The sequence below is a fragment of the Podarcis melisellensis genome (assembly GCF_964234715.1).
Source record: "Podarcis melisellensis genome assembly, chromosome: 8".
Classification (NCBI taxonomy): Eukaryota; Metazoa; Chordata; class Lepidosauria; order Squamata; family Lacertidae; genus Podarcis; species Podarcis melisellensis.
Window position 1 is genome coordinate 7,652,248 of NC_138540.1, and position 22,504 is coordinate 7,674,751.

Consider the following 22,504-nt stretch of genomic DNA (forward strand, 5'->3'; position numbering starts at 1 on the left):
GAAAAAGGTCTCTCTCTCCATCCTACCCTATTCAGGAGAAACGAGGGATTTGACCATCTCAAGACCCAGCAGTAAACTAAAAAGGCTGGAGAACACAGAGTTGCAATGCAAGCACATTTCAGCATAGGGAGGGGGGGGGGGAAGAGCAAGCAATATCAACCCAACAGTTACACTGGGTAGGCTCCTTTGCTCCTGCTACACCATTCCTCCTCTCACTGCTTTTGACCTATGCAACTGAAGTGAATGAGAGACAGTTTAGAATATACAGGGCATATCTGCAGTTTCTTCTGAGCCGTGACTCACTCAAGAGCTGATGGCACAAGCTCTGCATGCCCTTTTCCACTTCTGCTTGTTGCAGTGCATCTTGAAGTGTGTTAACAAAAGGGCCCTGGGTCTGCAGTACGTTTTTGGTTCCTTCCTTTTCCATTGTATGAAACAAAGGGAATCAACACACACTCTGCACAACTGTTGGTCCCCTGGGCAAGACAGCCTTCTCTGACAATCCATGCAGTCTGCTTGCTTCCTGTTAAAAGTCCTGCATATCTGCTGGCAGTTAAGACCCCAGAGAGGCCTCTTAAATCTTGTGCCCATCCAACCCAAGTAGACTCTGAAACAGGCACTCTTTAGGTACAGTTCCTTATGATCTAGATTTGCCTGCAAGCTGACCAGCTGTTGCAAAGCTGATCTATGCTCACCCCAGAAGATGCCCAGTTGAAATCTACTCTCTTGGAGCACTGGGTTTCACTCTTTCTAACAAGGGAACCAGAGGAGGAACAGCCAGGCCCAGCTGGTCACTGAACTGTCAGGAATGGTTCAGAGGTGTGTATCCTGGCCTGTCATTTTGAGCAGCTGCTGTTCAAATTCAATTTCTTAAGGAGGACTCATCAGCATGGTAGGCTCAAGCTTCTTTGTGAAACATTTCCCCCCAAAGTTGCATTCTACCCTGTATGCATGCAATACTGATAAAATTGACACTGAGAAGATTTAACAAGTTATTCATTTAATAAGCATTTTACCACATTGTATTGTACACTGTCATCTGTTCAAAAAGATTAGGTTTTTTTAATTAAAAAAAAACACACACACCACAGGATACTGTGTTATATTCATAGAAACAGGTGAACAGTGTTCACTGTTGTAGCTGGTGGTTTTTTAAACTTTGTGGAATAAGTCTTCAGCTGCAACAAACAAACAAACAAACAAACAAACCCTAAAAGGAATTCTAATTCTCAGGCAAGTCTCTGAACAGCTCTCCACACGTGACAGCTTTCTGAACTGGCTAAAATAGCACAGTAGCAAGCTTCGACATTGAATATAGGGGAAGTATCAAAAGGCTTTAATCCTGCATCCCAGCTGATCCCAGCATTACTCTCTGCTAGTTCAAGTCGTCCTTCCTGCAGAGGAAAAAACCTGACTTAGATACTGCCAATGAATCCCTATGAGCCGTGCCAACAAGTTTTCTCTATGCACTTTGGTTTCACAAAAAGAGACACAAACCTTTAAAATAATGGCTTTAATTGTCATTTTGAAGTATATGGGAGGGAAGTGTGCTTGAATTAAAATATACATCATACCAGGGAAGCTGGCAAAGGTTATGGGGTGGTTTCAAAATGCTGACAGCAACGTAACTAGTGTACATGACAAGAAAAAAAGGAATCCCTTTAAAACAATAAAATAAAAGACATTCACAGTGGTTCGTATAAACAATGTGTAATTCGACAGTAATCAGTTTCCTAGTCTTGCAGCACACTAGTGCCTCTTAAGGTCCTAAAAGAAAAGCAGGCATCACACACCACCTGGTCTGTACAGGTTCAAGGAGTCAATTGTACAATTACCCGGAATGACAGGATAAGTTGCTGTGAAGTATACAGCTGGAACAATAAGGGGAAAAAGCATTTTTTCTCTCTCTTCAAATGAACATAAGAATTTTAAAAAACTCTTCTTGAGAAGGGAGAAAGTCTCATTTGCTGTTACAACCAGCAAACGCCATCCATCAAAATGAAAAAAAAATAAAACCCCACAAACACATTAATCTAGTCTTAGCAAGCTGACAGATACAAGTTACCGTTTTTTAAAAATGATTATATACTATAGTACAAGTCCCAACTAGGCAGGGCCAAGAGTGATTATTTCTTTGCTTGTTTTGTGATCATACCCCTGGGTGGTGTTACAGGCCGGCTAGCATTGGGCTTCTTCTTCTCGGCAGGCTTCAAAATCTGGAATGACAACGTTCTTTCTTAGCAATGGAAGCACTGTATGCAGCTGAACAGAGATGAGAGCACAAGAAGGGGCTACTGGTGATATCCCAAAACCTGTCTATATATATTCTACACCCATAATTTTGTGATTTCCACCCAATGGGCATGGCTAGGTGGCTTAGAGCTGTAAAATCATTCATTCAGGGTCTTGGCACACACAAAAATAATTATTTTTCAGGGCAATAATTTTAAACAGCCTCACCTTACTGAAATATTGCAGTGTAGGAAAAGACGACTCCCTCCACTCCCAAAGGGAAGAGGGAATAGAAGGGTCTTCAGGAATGTCAATGCAGATTCTATTGCCAAAATAGCCTTGCTCCAAGAGGAAGACAACATTTCTTCACTTAAGAGAGTAGCTAAGCAGGGTGCCACCAGAATCTCAATGCACGGGATGGGAAAGGCTCATTCAGTAACAGGTCTCCTGGGACCTCTGGCCTAATCCATTTAGGGCTATAAAGGTAAACAGCAGCACCTTGGATATAAATGTCACCCTGCTTTCCCTCCCACTGCTTGCAATTTTCGATGCCTCCTCTCAGATCACCAGCATTAGGCAGCAGGGAAGAGCCATGACTCTTTGGACAATCCAATTCAAGGTGGAACAGATTACAGCTGTCCTACTTATTTTATGGCAAGCTGGTGCCTCAGCACAGATTAAAGGAAATGGAACGCATTTTCAAATAGCTAGTGCTTATGATTCTGGTTTAATTTAAGGACGACCAGCTTAAAAGTGAAAAGAAGCAACATTATTGGGGGAAATGAGGCACCTAAACCCTAAAAATATACTGTACCTGGAAGGAACACATTAGAGTCTCATCCACGCTCATCATGGCACCCGCATTGTCAAACTCCCCACAGTAATTTGGGGCAGAAAACAGAGTTACCAGTTGCCTTTTTGCAAAGAACTCATATCCATCCTCAACCACCTTTAAAGAAAAGACAATTCAATTAATTGAAAGGGGGTGAATATCACACAACAGCAATAATTTTAATACTCCTAACTTTTTTATAATCCTCCTTCCACTCCTTCTAGTGCAGCAGAATTACTTTGGTGTTGTTGCTAACCCAAGTCGTGATTTCAGAGGTCCCTGGTTCAAATCTAACCACAGTTGTGCCATGTCATCACGACATGGTCTTAGTGTAAACCACTCCCAATCTCACCTGCTCCCCACCCCATTCTGTGATGATCTGTAACCATCTCTTTCTATATATATATATACATATATGAATGAAGCTCTGAGCATTTATCTAAATCTTTTAGCATGGGACACTGAATAACAGTGGCATAGTGGTCTATGCAGGAAGTTCTATGGCTGTACCTATGAATCGAGGCCTCTTGCGTGGTGGACCAAGGGGTGTCCACTGGGGCCCAGGAGCTGGTGGCTCCTTCCCCAGGATCAACTCTTAGCATTTGGTCTTTACCTGATGAGCTCTGCATATAAGATCCAAATCATGTTTATGAAGGAACTTTGCAACCACTTCAGCTCCAAACGTGAAAGAAACTCCTCTGTCATTTTCTCCCCATCCCAGGACATCTTTGTCAGGGTCAGACCACAGCAGATCACAAAGGAGGCCTTGATCTGGCACATCAGTAGGCCGCATAATTCGTCGGATTTGTTCCATTGATTGGAGGTCTGGTGATAAGCCTGCAGGGGATTAAGATGCAGCTGCTTTGCATTTTGTTCACATGCTGGGCACTCAGCAAATGCACACACTGTGCAGTGACAATATCTTCATTCCAACTGCAACCTCATCTATGATGAGGTTTTGTGGAAGCTATCCAGTGCAATCCAAAATTATTCCTCAGATATGTCCCATTTCTGGTATGAACTATCCTCTCATGCCAAGGACATGCTACTGCGAGGCAAGGAGACTGGTAGTGGAAGCATCTGATTTGGTATGCCTCACAGATGATGGGGCAAGTGGTTCAGGTTCTCAAAGCGAATTACAGGATATAACTTTGTAACTAGCACACAAATATATATGAATGACTGTACTTTAAAAAGACTAAAGAGTCATAGGGGGAAATGCCCATGAATAGGACACCTGTATAGGCATCCGCATGCTTCAGACCCAAGACTGGGTACCTTGAGTACTTGGTACTAAGAGATCACAGCTGTGCAAGAGTGGTGGTCTGTAGGGTAAGTTTATCCCTGAATATAAAAATTTGAAGTAAGCAGAAAGTGGCAGATCAAGGGTATTTAAAGAGGTCATAGTTGAGAAAATTTAACAGGATGAGGAACAAACTCCTTTACAGAATCACCACGGTGAAAACAGGTACCCAAAGCAACATAGTACAGGCATCTCCTCACTTAATGCATGTTTGACTCACGTGCGTGTGTTGTTAGGGAAATAATTAAATAAATTGATTTAAACTGCAGAAAGGTGTGAAATGGGCAAAAACAGCTCAAAAAGAACGGGGAAATGGCTAGCAATTCCAGGAGCCTTTGCACCAACCTTTGATGCCTATGGAGAGTTGAGGTTTGAGAAAGGAGGTGTGGAGAGGGCAGTTGTAGTGGAATTTGGCTTTTTAGATGCGTGTTTCCAACTACACATGATTTCATGTATATGCATGGTACCCAGGAACATAGCCCTATATAAGTGGGAAGGTGCCGGTACTACAGAGATAGTGTTTTTTCTTACGCAAGCACTGAACTAAAACTCCTTCCATATATTTATTTAATAAAAATATTTCTATAATACTGTATCATAAAATATATCAAGGTGGTAAATAGTATGTATGTGAGAGAGTGAGTGTTATACTGTACAATATACATTTTGCATGATTTCCTTTTTTTTACCTAAAGAGGTAAAATGTCTTTAAAATATTCCCATGTAGGATCTTACAACCAGTTACCATGACTGTGAGACAAATGGATGCACTTTTCAATTCACGATTCACACAGTAGACTTACAATGTGATCTTCATAAACTAGGATATTGTTATCTGCACAATGATTAACAATGCACCCAAATTTCAGTAACATACAATTTAGTTTTCTTTCTATATATAAAAAGTGCCTGGGACACCCACACCAAGTAGTCTTATTCATTTTTGTGATAGGGTACTTTTTGTTGCAATCAATGTTAATGTACTGGAGCAGGAAAAATGTCCCATGGTTTTCCAAACAAGAACTGATCCAAGAAAATGGATTTCAGTGTCCCTTTTCGGACACCACACACAGCTTTGTTTGGGAGATTTAAAGGTAAAGGTAAAGGACCCCTGACAGTTATGTCCAGTCACGAATGACTCTGAGGTTGTGGCGCTCATCTCGCTTTACTGGCCAAGGAAGCCAACATTTGTCCACAGAAAATTTTTTCAGGTCATGAGGCCAGCATGACTAAGCTGCTTCTGGCGAAACCAGAGCAGTGCACAGAAACGCTGTTTACCTTCCCGCCAGAGCGGTACCTATTTATCTACTTGCACTTTGACATGCTTTTGAGCTGCTAGGTTGGCAGGAGCAGGGACCAAGCAACGGGAGCTCACCCCGTCGCGGGGATTCAAACTGCCGACCTTCCTATCAGCAACCCTAGGCTCAGTGGTTTAGACCACAGCGCCACCCGCTTTTTACCACCCCATTATACATTGGAATTTGGCTTGGAGGAGTTACACAGCGTAGGGTTGATTGGCACAAAAAATAAATTTCTTCAAGATGGAACTCAGTGCTAAAAAAATCCATCTCTTTTCCAGTACTGCTGTAGGCTGTGAATGAAGGAGCAAGGAAGGCTACAGAATTAATCCTTCCTCTTACACCAGCCATCTCCAGAGCAAGCTGCCCATCACAGAGTCAGACAGTCACTATATCTAAGCTGCTCAAAAGTAGGACATTTTATTGCTTTAAAGCAGCTGCCTCAAATTAAAGAGGTATGACCTGTCCTTTCTGCAAGGTCAGAATATTTGTCCTCACATCTGTTCAGCTGTAGCCTCCCAATTCAACACCTAGTATTGCAACCCTGATGTTTTTGCCTGTGTAAGCATACTGCAGTTGCTTATAGTTCAGGAGTGGCAAGGCTAAATATTTAAATCAAAAATGGGTCAGGAGATGCTAGGTTAGTATAATACAAGTATTTTTATAACATGGCACTGGGAACTGTCCAGATAACTTACAATTACCTACAAGTATGCAATTACCCACAAGCAGATAGCATGCATTTATAGCATCATATTTCAGTGGAAGAGTTCCGGCAGTTACAAAATTAGGCCTTTTCAGTAGAAGTCTACTTCTCATTCTGTCTCAGATTATCCATTAGCCCCATCGTTACAGTAACATGTAAGCTGGAGCACCCTATAGTCACCTCACTCTAATGGTGGCGTCACCAAATGCATACATGGTTACTTCCCGTCACCAAATTCGTTGCTCTGGTGATTCACTGTCATGACTGCAGTTCAAATGGTATGGGGGAGGGAACTATATTCAGACCAACTCTGGTATATAATAACTCCTTCCTATATCACACTCGGTCAAAGTTAATTTGCAGGTGTTCCCCTGCAAACAAGGGTACGAATAGGCTGCTTGGACAAACATTCTTCAATACATTGTTACACCAAAAACCTGTCAAGAGTTAGAAACATTATCTCAATTGACATTAGCTGTGAAACTTTGCAGTGTGCTCAACCTGTGCTTTAGATAGAAAGAAATGCCGTGCCTTATAATACAGAGAAAGTGGCTCCAGGCCTGCACAGAGCTTGCCTGAGGCCTGTGGCAGGAGTCTTGTTAGAATAACATTATAAACTTAAATAAAATAAAATAAAGGTGGTGCCTGGCAAAGGCCCCTGGCCAGCTTAATCCTGTAGGGCCCGGGGCAAGTGTACCCAGCTGCCGCCCCACTGCACAGGTCTGAGTGGCTCTAATGCTGACTTACCCCAGATGGTCAAGCAAGTATCACTTTGTAAATCATATATCAACTTACCTCCATGACAGCAGAATATTTTCTCATCCACAATGGCTGCAATTGGTAAACAATTAAAGCAGTCTGTAAAGGTTTTCCACAGCTTGATGTTGTATCTTCTTTTACCTAGGGAGATATTTCAGTACATGGACTCACTTGGATTTTAACAGTGGCAGAAGAAGAGAATAGGAAGGACAAGGAGACCTACATTTACATTTTTGTATCTTTGACCTGCTTAACGTTAAGGTCTTAGTCTGTGTTGGCAGAGAGGAACTGTTTTCCATACCTGCTAAAACCCAAACACAGGGGTATCTCAAACCCTTGAGGATCTTTCCCCCTTCTGTCATAATACCTGCTCTAGAAGAAATAAACTGGCAAGAAGCTCAGGACAGACCACAGAAACGTACTACTTCACACAGCGCGTCATTAACGTATGGCGCTCATTCCACAAGCCACAGTGTGGTCAGTGGCTTGGATGGCTTTAAATAAGCTTGTGACACAAATTCGAGGCAGCTACCAACAGCTAAAACCCCTGATGACAAACGTCACCTGTGTTCAGAGGTAGTGCACCCCTGAATACAAGCTTTGAGGGACAACAATGGGGAAGGTGCTTTCACATTCTACCTGTAGGATGGTGAGATGCTTGATTAGATGAATCTTTAGTCCAGTCAAGCAGGACTCTTACAGTCATCACATCAGCCCTTTTCACATACAGATGCTATTCTAATAACTGTTCTAGCTTTTAGAGACTCCCAAGGCAAAAATAAGCCATGAGCTTGCTAATGATCCCTCACTGCATCTTCACCACTAATAATTGACCCTTAGTCTTGACCTGGAATTTAGGCTCCCATATCCTAGACCTATTTGAACATTGCTCTTACTTTACTGAAGCACATGCTGCCTAAGATGCTGTCAAATGGTGACAGCATCAAGTGCAAATCCTCTTATCACACTCATGGCAGTTTCCGCAATTTGCTTCCAAGCAAGCCTAACCAACAAATTATGCTGAACCTATTAGAAACCTGACTAAGTATGAGGTTCACTGAATGAAGGGGTGGGGAGTATGAGGAGAATCTAAGTGTGAATGCTGCAATTGGCCTACAAGATACAAAAATACACCTGAGCATCAGGCGTGTTAAGCCATTAAAAGGACAGGGATTTCAAACCACCGAGACGGAACCAGTGAACTGCAGACTATTCCATAATATAAAGCTGTAATGTGAAAGGGATCGTTTGGCTGTGTTTTTAATCACATGTTCTGCTTTATTAACAATTCTTCCTGGGATTACAGATATTAGTGAGCAGGCAGTCCCAGACAAATCAGAACAAAGGAAGCTGCCTTAGACCAAGTTAGACCAAGTTAGACATCTAATTCAGTATTATCTACACTGACTGGCAGCAGCAGTTTCAGACAGGATTCTTCTTTCCCATCCCTACTCGGAGATGTTGGGGAATAAAACCTGGGGACCTTCTGTATGCAAAGCAGGTGCTCAATTGTTTTGTATCCATTAAAGAAGTCGTTAAACAGAGAAATATGAGCATGCTTTGCAAGGCTTATGGCAAATGCCATCATTAGCATCATTTGGTACTATAAAATCACTGGGGAGAATAATGGTACAATGTTAATCTGAAGCTGCTGAAAAAGTGGATCTCCTCCCACCTCAATTAATACGAGCCACAAAGTTTGTAGTAGGTTTGCTGTAGGCAGTTACTGAAGTATTACGCTTTTACTGCTCTTTGTAAACCACTTTTAGTACAAATGTATCTGTGAAAAATGCAGTGTTTATTGATATAAATTATGTGATTCAACACATTTTAAAACCAGTGGGCTCAATGGCACACTGGTTACTAAAGACAAGCAAGTGACAGAGGCTATAGGAAAAGCAGACTATCTGATTCATAAAGTCCTGAAACAAAGTACGTATATTTTTCAAACCCTAGGTTTATATCACCAAATGGAACAGCCAGAAACTGAATTTATAATCAATTCCAGAAAGTGCAACAAAAGGAAACAGAGATTACACATTGTGTCATGGCATGGAGCATCCCTATTGTACTTAACCACCATGCAGAGAACAAAAAAAAGGCATGCAATTCAATCAGGCTTGCTTTTAAACAACCAATCAATCAATCAATCAATCAATTATTAAAGGACCAGAAGAGCAGTAACAAGGTATGTCCTATATTCAAGCAAGGCTGATAATGAACTGCCCTCCAAGGAAGGGGAGGAATTCACATCCAGTCCAGCAACTGGAGTAAGACAACACCACCCAGTGCCCACTCAAGGAGGAATGGGTTCAGCTTTGTACTTGCAAACTCAAACTGAAAAAGTTAACATTATAAATATGAGCTTAATTTAACACTTAAGTGGAGGCTGGCAGAGCAGTGAAGACCGGACTGTAGTTGCACCTTTCTCTTCTGAAGAGAGCAAAGGAAGAACAAGAAGACTATATTTCACCTGCCAAAATGATAGAAAAGTCTCTTAACTAGGCAAGTCAGTATTGTCATTAATAAGCAACTCACTCCAAACCCAGACGTTATTTTATAGTAAAAATAGTGCCATTTACACTATGAATCACTTTCCAAAGTATCAAAAGACAGCACCAGAAGTACTTACATTCATCGTAGAAGCCATAAATTCTATTAATGCTGGCACATTCATGGTTCCCTCTAAGGAGGAAAAAATTCTCTGGGTATTTTATCTTGTAGGCCAGTAAAAGACAAATTGTTTCTAAAGACTGTTTCCCTCTATCAACATAGTCACCAAGAAATAGATAGTTGCTTTCTGGTGGGAAACCTCCATATTCAAAGAGTCGAAGTAAATCATAGTATTGTCCATGGATGTCACCTTAAAACAAAACAAAATGGTGTTGATATGGTTTGAGAGTTTGGCTCATTAAAGCAAATGCATGCTAATATACTCACTTTAAAGAATAAGAATTGTTGCACAACATTAAGAAAAGTAAGCATATGTAACAGTAAGTTTCCTCCAATTAGCAATTCCTATTCCATTCATTGGTGTTTTTGCAAAGAGATGTTCAATGGACTGTACCATTGTTTTCTCCAAAGTAGAAACTTTCATACTATTATTTGTGATCTGTGAGGTTAGAAGCACAACAAAGCCAGTCCTAAAAACTGAAGCTGGCTTGAAGTGAAAATTTTATTTGTTATTAATTCTGACTAAGCAAGTCCAGTTTAATATTAATTTTTTTGCATTAAGCAGTATCTAACACAACTTACTTTGACTTCTTGTGAAAAGCAAGGCCTTCTGCTCCAACTTACAGAATCATGCAATGATGAAGAAAAATGGGCCACCACTTTTTAGCATACAAATGGTTATAGATATTACTAACACTGATACAGACAACGACCAACTGATGCACGCCCATGTGCATCACAGCAATGAGGATGTGGTTGAAAAATAGGGTGTAAAAGGGCAGTGGAATAATGTGGTGAAGCGGGCTTATGCATGCTCCACCAATGCGCACAGGGGTCAGGAACATAACCCCCAGGCAAACTGGTCGTTGCCTGTATCCATAACCTAAAATCAAATCTCCACTGGGTTGAAGGACAAAGCTTCTTCTTTCTGGGATTTGTGTCCTCTTTATTCTATCTACTTTCAAGTTTCCCTTCAGAATTCTATTCAAATCAATTCTACTTTTGCCCTCAAGTAGCATGATTTGCATAGGATGACTAGAGTACTTTGACAGCCATATTTTAATGGATTTGCAATCTTCGGAGATGGTGAAAATACCACCTAAGAAGTTGTGCCACATCATCATCAGTTCATTAAAAAAGGAATAGTTGGAGCCAACAAATCTCAATGCTTACCACATATTTTAAGCGGTGCTTCAAGTTCTAACAGAATGGGTTGACTGAGAAAGATTTCTCGAGATTTCAAGCATAATCCTCTTATTTCGTTCTCTTGAAGTTGCACATTTTTACCGGGTTTTGACCCTCTTACTGTGAAAGAAAAAAAGGATGGTCATGTTTAGCAAATGAGATCTACCGAGTTTCAAATCAATCATCATTAAACACATAAAACAGATTATTTACAATAAATGGAAATGACCAATTTTGGGTCTTGAAATATCTTCTGAACTCTTACAGAGAAGGCTCATGATTACCAAGCAGATTTTGATTCAAGCTGAGGGAAGTTTGCCCACTGCTGGAATTAAAAGGCAAATAATGAAAACGCTGCCTATTAAAATATGTGTTGTTCCTAAATTCTAGTGGTCCAGGAAACAAATGCTTCATATATAGGCTGCACCAATGTATTTTATGCTGGTGAAATATTTAGGCTACAGATACAAGAATTATAATTTGAGGACAACCATATGAAACAGATTCTACACCAGTGGTATTTATTTTCCCAGGAAGCACAACTGATCTAGTGCAACACTGCTTATTCCAACTCCATTCTCTCCCAAACATGTATATTACTCAAAACAGTCACATGGATTAATCATAGATTTAAGGCACTGCTCCTTCTGATGAGCTGACAAGATTACGCAGTTAAATTTTTCCCCCCCAAAGAGGAGAATATGTTTTAAATAGCAGTACCCATTTATGGTCCTATTTCAGTTTAACCTGCAACAGTGTTAGAAACTCAAGATATATAAGCTACTTGCCCAATGGCACCTTAAATCTAGGTTATGGTCACCACAAAGGAATGTCTGGGTGCCCTTTTTTGAGATGAAATTATTATTGTTATTACTCATTTCATTTCTCTACTGCTTTATAATTGAAAAAAGCAAGTTGTTTACAATGCATTAAGACATCAAATAAAACTATCTAGAATACAACAAATTCAAGCTTCAAGGAAAGTATTTCAGATCCTTCTCCAAGTGATATTCTGCTTTCCCCATTTTTATTTACTTACTTAATTTATATAGCTGCCCCACAGAAGTACTCTCTAGGAAGTCAGTGTGGTGTTTGGTTAAAGTGTCCAACAAGGACTGGGAGATCAGGATTCAAATCCCTACTCAGTCATGAAGATCACTAGATGCCATTGGGCCAGTAACAGCCTCTTAATCTACCTCACAAGGTTGTTGTAGGGACTAACTGAGAAGGGGGAGAACCATGTACTTCTTGGAGGAAAAGGCAGGCTATAAATTGAACAAGCTCTTTTGCTTACCTGCTTAAGCAAGCTGGAGGGGCCAGCCAGATGGAGATATCCATTGCCAAACAGGCATCTAAAGATCTCCATGTGGTTACAATTGGACCTGCACCAGTTGCAAAACACGCCTGGGGAATTTCAGGCACTGCCTGCATACAACTTCCAAGTTACTGCCAGTTAACAAAGCAAAGGATTCCAAGTTATCACCAATAGTTAAACAAATAGAAAAAGAGCAGGAGACTCTTGCTTACTGGGCTCTGGAGGTTCTTGCAAGCCTGTCTTGAGATTTCACAGGCTCTCCGATTGCCCTGCAAAAGTTTGCCTTTGCATGCAACCCCCAGGAACAAAACCCCCATGTAATCTGCAGTCCCAACTATTCTTAATTACATGGAAGGGAAGAGGTGCAAAAGTTGAATATCTTAATTCAAAACCAAGAGGAATTTGAAAACTGCAAGGGTTCCCAGCTAAGCCAGAGTATGATATTCACCAAACCCAATAAGTTACTTCAAATCAATTAAACCTGATGGCAAGAATGTTCCTCACACCACTTAGACATGCTACCTCATGTTTGAGCAGTGCAACTAACTAAGCCTTCCCAGAGCCTTCCCCAATTGATGCATGTGTTGTTTTCAGTGCAACATACGTTACTCTAGTTACGTCCTTAATTTGTTCCGAAGGTCCGTTCTTAACCTGAAACTGTTCTTAACCTGAAGCACCACTTTAGCTAATGGGGCCTCCTGCTGCCGCCGCGCTGCCGGAGCATGATTTCTGTTCTCATCCTGAAGCAAAGTTCTTAACCCGAGGTATTATTTCTGGGTTAGCAGAGTCTGTAACCTGAAGCATATGTAACCCAAGGTACCACTGTATTCTATTGACCTATTTCAATCTAGACACCACCTGTGCACTGATGTTATACAGGAAGCAGAACAAGCAGTTTAAAGTATTTGCACCGAAGCTTTGAAAATCTCAAAGGCTGTAGTTTAAGACGATTTACTTTGAAGTTTAGTATCAGAAAGGAGTTGCAATTACCAGCAGAATAATTGCAGGGCAATGGTTGTGACATGAGCAAATACATGTTTCAATTTTTCTTCCCCATCATTTGTTAGCATTCATTGATGACATTATCAGTACTATATATTGAGGGTGCAATTAAAATATTTAACACAAGTAATAAGGCATAAACCTATTAATATATTTCCCCATCTCTGCAGTGTGATTATGCATGAAGCTATTGAGCAATAGAGCAATTGCCCCAAGTTCTCCTTCCATACTATAAGCAGCCTCAAATGCAAAGTGTCCATCAGCAACAGAGTTTATAAAAATGACCCACTGATAATTACATTATATGCTTTTAAACAGCTAAGGGTGTTACTGTGTTAAAAGCTTCTATAGACAGAAAACAGATCAAGCATTTTAGAAACGATATGCTTGTAGCAATGCTCTTAAAGAGGGAACCAAAGGCCTGTAGGCAAAACTATTCAGCAGCATCTGTGAAACAGAAGCTTCTGCCACTGCCTCAGCTTATATTCTCATCACCCCCACAAGCAGAGAAGTTTGGCCAGACAGGGATGAAAAGGAATGTATCCTAGAATAGCAATCTGCATTTGATGCCATTCGGAATTCTAGTCATTTCCTATAAACTCTCCCTTACTAGATGTCTTCAAGGAGAAGCTGGAAAATATAGCCTACAAGCCAGGTTCCAACTTGCTACTTAAATCACCCAATAAATAAGAAGTATGACGAAGATCTCTGAAAGTGGTATGACTTAAAATGAGAAGAGATTACCTCTAGAAAGCATGCAGAATTTGCACATGTTGCAAAGATAGCATAAATTTTTCAAGCACTGAAATTTCAGATATTTTTGTTGTTTTCAGGAACTACTGAAAGCAACTATTGCCAGCTCAATGTCTGAAACCAGTATCACAATCTGAATGTCATACCAGTTTCAGACAACATACTACAATATCGCCCAGCTCTAGCAGGTACTTACAGCTAATCTACTATCTATTTTGCAATGTGATTTGTCTGTTCAGAATTCTCAAATGCTTTTAAAAGTGCTTCTCAATTAATCATATTTTAAGTCAATTATATCTTGTTAATTAATCTAACCAATTAAAGTTGCTGTAACATTGAAGCCTTTGCTACTTTCATATTTGACATTTACATGCACTTGTTGAAAATTTCAAGTTAGAACTAAATCTGAAAAAGTATATCTAGGTGTAGTTTGTCAGTAGTTTATGAACCTCTTGTAAACAGACATTCCTTCAGTATTAACAAATTAAGGGATTTGTTCTTGGTCCAACCAAGGAGCAACACTGTTCTGCCAAACTTTGCTTTGTGTAAATAAATTCCCACTCCCTGAATATCCTGTATCCAGAGATTTAAAGTGTCATCATAAATCTGATCTGTAAGAACAAAATAGCTGGGGCTCAACTATTTGCAAGGGATCACTGAACAGTATATCTCATAAGAAGCTGCTGTAGCTTAGTGAACCATCATTTAGAAATTAGTGCTTTTCCCTGTGAATACCCTGATAGTTGTATTGTTCCTTTGTATGAACATCAAACTACCATAATCTATGGTCTGAAGGGGGGAAAAACATTTTCAGAAATGGAGTTGTTTACTTAATAGCAGAAGGGACGCAGACCTCCCAAGGCAGGGAATCCCACAAAAAAGATGCTGTGAGGGAAGTCATGGTGCTCTAACCTCTAAATGAGGGGTTACAAAGTTAGGCTACTTAGAGAGAGAGAGAGGAGACACCCTATTCATGAGCTCAGTCGATACCTTAATGTCATCTCCCACAGCTATCACTAGTGGCCATTATGTAAGCGTTATATAACATTGTACAAGAGTTTATACCCAAATTCATTCCTTCTCCACAACTTTTTGCTTTCTATTGTGTTCTAAACTAACTTTACTATTCTAAAATAAGCCTTGATGTTGTAAACCAGCTTCAATGCAACAATGTTCACTGTGTGCATCAAGGGTTTGGACAGTGCAGTCTTGGACAGTCTTGTCAATCCACCCCTTTCCCTGCTAGAAGCAAACTGATTTAGTCACTTTCTGTGATTTTTGTAGAAACCATTTTGAGCTTTAAGGAAATTCTCCATGAAGCAAACAAGATATATATATAGGAAATATTTGAATGCTTAATATCTTCCTTCAGATTTCATGAAGACAAGAATAAAAAATCAGTAGCCCCACCTCGCATACTAGAGTCAGCCATTTGTGTGACCTAATAGAAAATAAGACTTGACAGAACTTCATCGATAAATTTCGATTAGCTAATTATAGTTAGAACAAACCGTAGGCCCTTGAGTTAGGACATAACAGGGAACTACAGTTCATTTTAAAATGACTGCAGTATATCTAGGGCTGGGCAATATATTGTCCAAAACTGCTTTGAAGTCTGTATCATCCATACCATTTCATAATTTTTGACCTGGCAATATATCGCAAATCATTATATGTGTGCTATGCAAAAATCACAATATGATTTTTCATGGGGGGGGGGGGAACTGTGTGGCCAGCCAATGCTTCTCTTGATTCCTGCAGCCCCTGTCAATTCTGCTGGCTCAGCTCACCCCTGCCTCATGTGGGGGGCAGCAAATTACAAGAGCAGGCGCTGGCAAAAATCACAATGCAGGGAAAACCATGAAGGCAGCCTTATTTCAGACAGTATATCATGATGTTTAGTTGGCAATATATCACCTTATTGAAAACTAGATATTGCCCAGCCCTACACTTCACATGCATGATGGGCATGGGAACATATACAAGCCAAATTGTCATCTTGCAGGATCATTCTCTGGCTCAATCCAGAAACGATAGAATACCAGTTTCTTTTTACAATAACTTCTTCCTCATAATGCCTACCAGGAGATTGAAAGTTCCTGCTTTTAGTTTTAAACCAGGGTCCCCAAACGTTCTTGGGGCACAGGGCTGCATTTATAAATCTAAGAAACTCCTTGTTGGCACTGAAGACAAAATACCTGGCAACAGCTTGTTCCCATAGAATTGGGGTGGGTAACCTATGGTCCTCCAGATGTTGCTGAGCTACAATTCCCATTAGCCCCAACCAGAATGGTCAACAGCCATTATGAAACCTATAATTCAACATCTTAAGGGTCAAAGGCTAGCCACTCCTGCTGCAGCATGAAACTATGGTTTTCCTCTACATCCATGCCAAACTGTAGTAGCAGTAGCATACAAGTGTTGATTTCCAGCACCTGATGAACTGTACCCAAGGAGCTTGCAGATGTAATCTTACAGCCTCTGCCTATATTTGACAATTCCTGGAGAACAGGTGAGTTCCCTACAGACTGCAGGTGGGCAAATGTTGCCCCCATCTTCAAAAAGAAGACCTAGGTAGCTACAAACCGGTCAGCTTGACCTTGATACCAGGAAAGGACCCAGAACAAATAATTCAACAGTTAGTCTGTGAGCGCTTAGAAAAAGATGATGTGATTACTAAGACATGTCATGCCAGATGAATCTAATTTCCTTTTTTTGATAAAATTGCAGGTTTGCTGCATCAGGGGAATGCTGTGGACATACGTTTATCTTGATTTCAGGAAGACTTCTGACAAAGTTCCCCATTGTACTCTTGTAAGGAAGCTGGTAAAATGTGGGTTGAATGAGGTAACTGTTAGGTAGATTTGTAGCTGGTTAACTGACCAAACCCAAACAGTGCTCATTAATAGTTTCTCATCATCCTGGGAAAAAGTGACAAGTGGGGTACCACAGGGTTCTGTCCTGGGTCCATTTTCAATGTCTTTAAAAATGACTTGGAAGAAGAAATTCAGGGGATGCTCATCCAATTTGCAGATGACACCAAACTGGGAAGGGTAGCTAATGCAGCTGAAGACAGAATTGGGATTCAAATGACCGTAACAGATTGGAGAACTGGGCGCAAGCTAACAAAATGAATTTCAACAGGGACAAATATAAGGTTCTGCACTTAGGCAGGAAGAATCAGATGCACCAATACAAGATGGGGGACATCGGGCTTACTAGTAGTACATGTGAAAAGGATCTAGGGGACTTAGTAGACCATAAACTTAACATGAGTCAACAGTGTGATGCAGCAGAAACAAAAGAAGAAGAAGAAGAAGAAGAAGAAGAAGAAGAAGAAGAAGAAGAAGAAGAAGACGACGACGACCTAATGATATTCTAGGCTGCATCAACAGAAGTATAGTGTCCGGTTCTGGGCACCACAATTTAAGGAGGATATTGACAAGCGGGAACGTATGCAGAGGAGGGCTACCAAGATGATCAAGGATCTGGAAACCAAGCCTTATGAGGAATGATTGAAGGAGCTGGGCATGTTTAGCCTGGAAAAGATGAGAATGAGGAGATATGATAGCCATCCTCAAATATATCATGGGTTTTCACATGGAAGATGGAGCATGCTTGTTTTCTCCTGCTCTGGAGGGTAGGACTCAAACCAATGGCTTCAAGCTACAAGAAAGGAGATTCTGACTAAACACCAAGAAGAACTTTAACAGTTAGAGCAGTTTGACAATGGAATGGATTCCCTCAGGAGGATTGTGGACTCTCCTTCCTTGGAGGGTCCAAAGAAGAGGCTGGGTAGCCATTTGTCATGGATGCTTTAGTTGAGATTCCTGCATTGCAGAAGGTTGGACTAGATGACCCTTGGGATCTCTTCCAACTCTATGATCTTACTATTGTCTCTTACCTTTTGCGTTAGCAATTTCTCTGACAATTTTAAACTTACTTCCCTGTTGATTGTATCAATTATTAGTCAAGGAGATGTTCTTTTTAGACCTTGAACAATTACACAATTCTCACCAATTAACAGTGAGGAAAAAGACTGGGAGACGACACGGAAAGTAACCTAAGCTTCTTGAGGAAGAGCTGGGTATGAATATATAATTAAGAAACAGCACTATCCAATACACAAATCAACCAAATATGTCTTACAACATTAACCTCTTTGAAGTCTCACGTTCATTGGGGCTGAGCTATTTTTAAGTATAAATTCCAAGTGGAAATGTTTCAAAAATTCTCTCCATTACTAAATGATTTAACATTTTATTAACACAAATTTGGCATTAAATTGCCATACAATTTATATTATCTTCTAAGATGTTGATGTGTCCTGCTTGGCTCCTAGAGTTATGTCTACACAAACTTTTCAAAGTTTATGTAGCAAGAAATTTAACACTGAAATTACTGAGAAATCAATCTACACTAAATCAATTTTGTTGGCATCTTAAATTTAAGCTCATTGATGAGATGGAGACATGATAAATTATATTTTTAAGTAAATCAAGGTGTTGGAAAACGGACTAACACCAAACCAATGGAAGCAATGTCTCTAGTTCTATTTTATCCAACCCCAAATATCCTACATTCACAAATCCTATCCATTTCCATCGCTATGCTAAAATAAATGAGAAAGACTTTTTAAAAGGTATCTTTAAAAAACTGGAAGGGACGCTGAAGTGAGGCGAGAGACTACAGCAAGACATATCCCTTATATTTAGCTCAGACCACATTGCTGCAGATTACTTTGCATCAAATGAAAAGTTAATTCCCTGATTGAACTCTTCAAGTATAAGTCCTGGATAGACTCAGACAAAGCTAGATTAGTGCAGCCTCCCTCCCTAGCTAAATGTGATATTGCTTGCTGCTACAAGGATAATTTGTCATCAGCTACGGTACTTCACAATGCTTCACCTCAGCCAAGATTTATAAGCATGTTTACCCAGACCTAGAAATCAAAACATGTACTATCTAAGATTTAGGGAATACAGCATATCAGAAACAACCAAGGTCAGACAGATGAAAATGTTCAAATGAGCAGACATCCATGTGGCTCACAATCATGTCTTTAGAGCAGTCAAATGTTCATGTTGCTACAAGGATTAAATTTTTAATTTGTTTGCAAGCTTCATCCTTGCCACAATAATGGCCACAACAGACTGGCCCAGGAGGGTGAGCAACATTTTAACGCCCTCATGATTCCCCAGGCCAGCAGTCATGCAGCTTCGGGAGGGAAACTAAACCAACACTGATTTCTCTTACTACAGAAGTAAGACTCCACTTTGCTAAGCAGAGGGCAAAACAATGAAAAATGACCAACCTACTAAGAAAAACATCAGAATAAAGCACTGCATGCACATCTAATGTCTCAGAATAAGAATTGTGTGCACTCCCACCTATCTTTAAGTTATATGTTTGTTTGTGTATGTATGCACACACAGACACACGGAGTGTATAAGAACTGAGGAAGAGACTGTTGTAATCTGAAAAAAGATCACTGAGGCACAAACAAAGCACCTCCAGACCCTCCATCTTGGATGTGGACCCTTTAGTCTTGCCTCCTTCCCTGCCAAAACAACTCAGGAGAGTCCAAAGACAAAGTCAGAATTGAGATGAGCGGAGGGCTATGGGATTTCAGATACCCTGATGTGTTCTATGCATATGTGTTCTTACCATCCTCCACATAGTCTTTCCCCACCCACAACAATTACTATTTTACTTCCCTTTCCTCTGGCTGAGACTCTTAACCTCACCTCACCTCCTCACAGAACCACAAAGGGGCACTTTTTAAAAAATGAGCCCACTGCAATAAAAAACCATTCCTAATTCGGTTCAACAGCTTCTCCCCACCCTGCCCTTAACAGCAACCCCTTACTTCACCCCTCCACCTTATGGGAACACTTTTTCACAGGCAAGCAACCCCAAATTCCGTTCCCAATAATGCTCCTCAATCTCATTGCTCCTCTGCAATCCACCCCAACCCACTTTCCCCCTCCCTACAGAAACAACAATGTAAATAAATATTAGGAGCCCACCCCCAATTCCACTCCAAATACTCATCTTCCCTCAAGCGGAGTCTGTCAAGGGCCTCCAAAATCCCTACTCTTCTCAAGAAAAACCTTCATCCCCCCCCCCAAGAGAGTTTGGGGGCGGTGGGGGGGGGGAATCCTCTCTATACCACTTTGACCTGTGTGTATCCATACATCCCATATTCAAACAAACACACACACACACACCTCTGTATTGTTAAGAGTCCTCTCTCAAATAATCCACGTACCCCATATTCAAAATATATATTACACAGACACACACAAAACCATTCCAGCTTCCTCCTTCCTACCAGTCTCTCCTGTCTTCTTTCTTTCTTTTTTGTGGCAAAAGGAACAACAGCAGCAGCATTTAGATGCAGTATATACTGTAAATGGATAAAGTCACACGCATACCTAAATCTAAACCACTACATGCACGCCCGTCCACCAGTACAACCCCCCCTCCAGAAACGTCCCTCATTTTTGGGTGGCGCCCCCCCCCCGAGAACATACAACAGCCCCCCCCAAGACACCCTAGATAACCCCCTTCCCTTGGCCTCCACACCTTCGGGTCTCCCCCAAACACAACAACGCTTCTCCCCCCCCCCCATTGAACCCTCCCAAGATACGGGAGGAAGGGAGAAGCGCCCCAAAAGTGCCTGAAACGAGAAGCCAAGAGGCGGCGAACGGCGCGCGCACACAAGTCACGCAATTAGGCTTCATTTATTACTATTATTACCGATAATCGTAATAGGAGGAGAGCAATAGTCAGTGGGGCTTTTTGTTTTGTAACTAAAGGGTGGGATGGTAATAAATAAAATAAAACGGCCTTCGCCCCTCCGCGCTCTTCCTCCTCCCCCCCCCCCAGACTCTGGGCAACCCCTCCCCTTTTAATGGTTTGCCGCCCCCTCCCCAAACCGCGGCATCGACCCCCGAGGGCGGCGGAAGCCCCCCAAGGAAGCCGCCTCACGCGCCGCCCCCCCTTAATCCGGCCTCACTGTACATCCTTATCCCCCCCCCCCCCACACACCGCCGCTCCGTTCCCTCAAGCCGCCCTCCTCGCTCACCCTCCAGCAGCCGTTGGATGATGCTGTCGATGTTGAGCTTGTCAATATCCGCCATCGCCTCTCAGCGGCCGGGGCGAGGGAGCGAAGCCGGAGCCCGCCGGGTCGACCCGCGCGGCTCTTCCCCCGCTCCCGAGCTGGCTCCTTCCTTCTCCTGAATGCCCTACCGCGCGCCCCCCTTTCCTCCCTCGCTCGCTTTCCCGCCCCCCAACCCAGCTCGGTCGCTCGTTCCGGAGGAGGAGGAGGTGGAGATGCCGCAAACAGCGTCGGCGGGCGAACAAAATGGCCGCCTTTCCCTCCTCCCCTCACAAGGAGCCGCCTCCTTCGGGCGCGCAGGGATATACGAGAGGAAGCTGAGGCCGGGGACTTCTTTCCAGGCAAGGGCGGGAAGATTGAGGAAGCAGCGCTTCCCTTCAGGCTGCTGGGCCGTTTGCGCGCGCTGTCTCTCGCAGAGCCTCGTTTCTCTCGCTCGCGCGCTCAAATCCTTCCGCCGATAGATAAGTCGGTACCGGTGGGGGGGGGGGGGAGAGAGATGGTTCTTCGCTCGTTCTTTCTTTCTTCCCCTCAAAGGCTGAAAGGCATTTGGGGGGCTAAAAAGAAGAAAGGAAATCCGCCCAAAAAAGAGAGACAGAGATGGGGGAAAGCGGCCACTAAGTGCTTTTCAGCCTTAACATGTGGTGGGGAAAGAGCACCCTTGAACATGCGCAGAGTTCTGTGGTTTATTTCCTAAGCCTTTCACATGAAGCCAGCACAAACAGCTCTTGGGGCACGATGTGACTGACAAACCTAGACAGCATCTTAAAAAGCAGAGACATCATCTTGCCAACAAAGGTCCATATATTTAAAGCTATGGTTTTCCCAGTAGTGATGTATGGAAGTGAGAGCTGGACCATAAAGAAGGCTGATCGCCGAAGAATTGATGCTTTTGAATTATGGTGCTGGAGGAGACTCTTGAGAGTCCCAGGATTGCAAGAAGATCAAACCTATCCATTTTGAAGGAAATCAGCCCTGAGTGCTCACTGGAAGGACAGATCCTGAAGCTAAGGTTCCAGTACTTTGGCCACCTCATGAGAAGAGAAGACTCCCTGGAAAAGACCCTGATGTTGGGAAAGATGGAGGGCACAAGGAGAAGGGGATGACAGAGGACAAGATGGTTGGACAGTGTTCTTGAAGCTACCAGCATGAGTTTGACCAAACTACGGGAGGCCGTGGAAGACAGGAGTGCCTGGCGTGCTCTGGTCCATGGGGTCACGAAGAGTCGGACACGACTAAACGACTAAACAACAACACAATGTGACACTTGTTCATATGTGAGTGGAGCCTTAATTTCTAAAATGAGGGTTCAAGAAACTTTGGTGT

General features: G+C 41.9%; 1 protein-coding gene across 2 annotated transcripts; it reads right to left on the reverse strand.

The window, feature by feature from the left end:
- Positions 1-1,315: 1,315 nt before the first annotated feature.
- On the reverse strand, positions 1,316-21,337 carry PPP1CC (protein phosphatase 1 catalytic subunit gamma). Of its 2 annotated transcripts, XM_081923009.1 has the most exons (8): positions 21,149-21,337; positions 10,977-11,108; positions 9,763-9,993; positions 7,167-7,271; positions 3,678-3,901; positions 3,047-3,181; positions 2,156-2,216; positions 1,316-1,394 (listed from the first exon to the last, which is right to left on the reverse strand). In XM_081923009.1, exons 1-8 carry the CDS (start codon positions 21,201-21,203, stop codon positions 1,381-1,383), a joined length of 957 nt encoding a protein of 318 aa, XP_081779135.1. In that variant the 5' UTR covers positions 21,204-21,337; the 3' UTR covers positions 1,316-1,380. The 2 variants fall into 2 exon arrangements, with proteins under 2 accessions (XP_081779135.1, XP_081779134.1); XM_081923008.1 differs by lacking the exon at positions 1,316-1,394 and having other exon boundaries at positions 1,499-2,216; positions 21,149-21,336.
- Between the last annotated feature and the right edge of the window lie 1,167 nt (positions 21,338-22,504).

Bases quoted from the DNA above. Each gene is read 5' to 3' on its own strand.
- PPP1CC (XM_081923008.1), bottom strand. From the start codon at position 21,203: ATGGCGGATATTGACAAGCTCAACATCGACAGCATCATCCAACGGCTG. The intron at 9,994-10,976 runs GTAAGCATTGAG...TTTTGTTTTAAG, and splicing joins AGCACCGCTTAAAATATGTG to GTGACATCCATGGACAATAC. The intron at 3,902-7,166 runs GTAAGTTGATAT...AATCCCCTGCAG, and splicing joins AATATTCTGCTGTCATGGAG to GCTTATCACCAGACCTCCAA.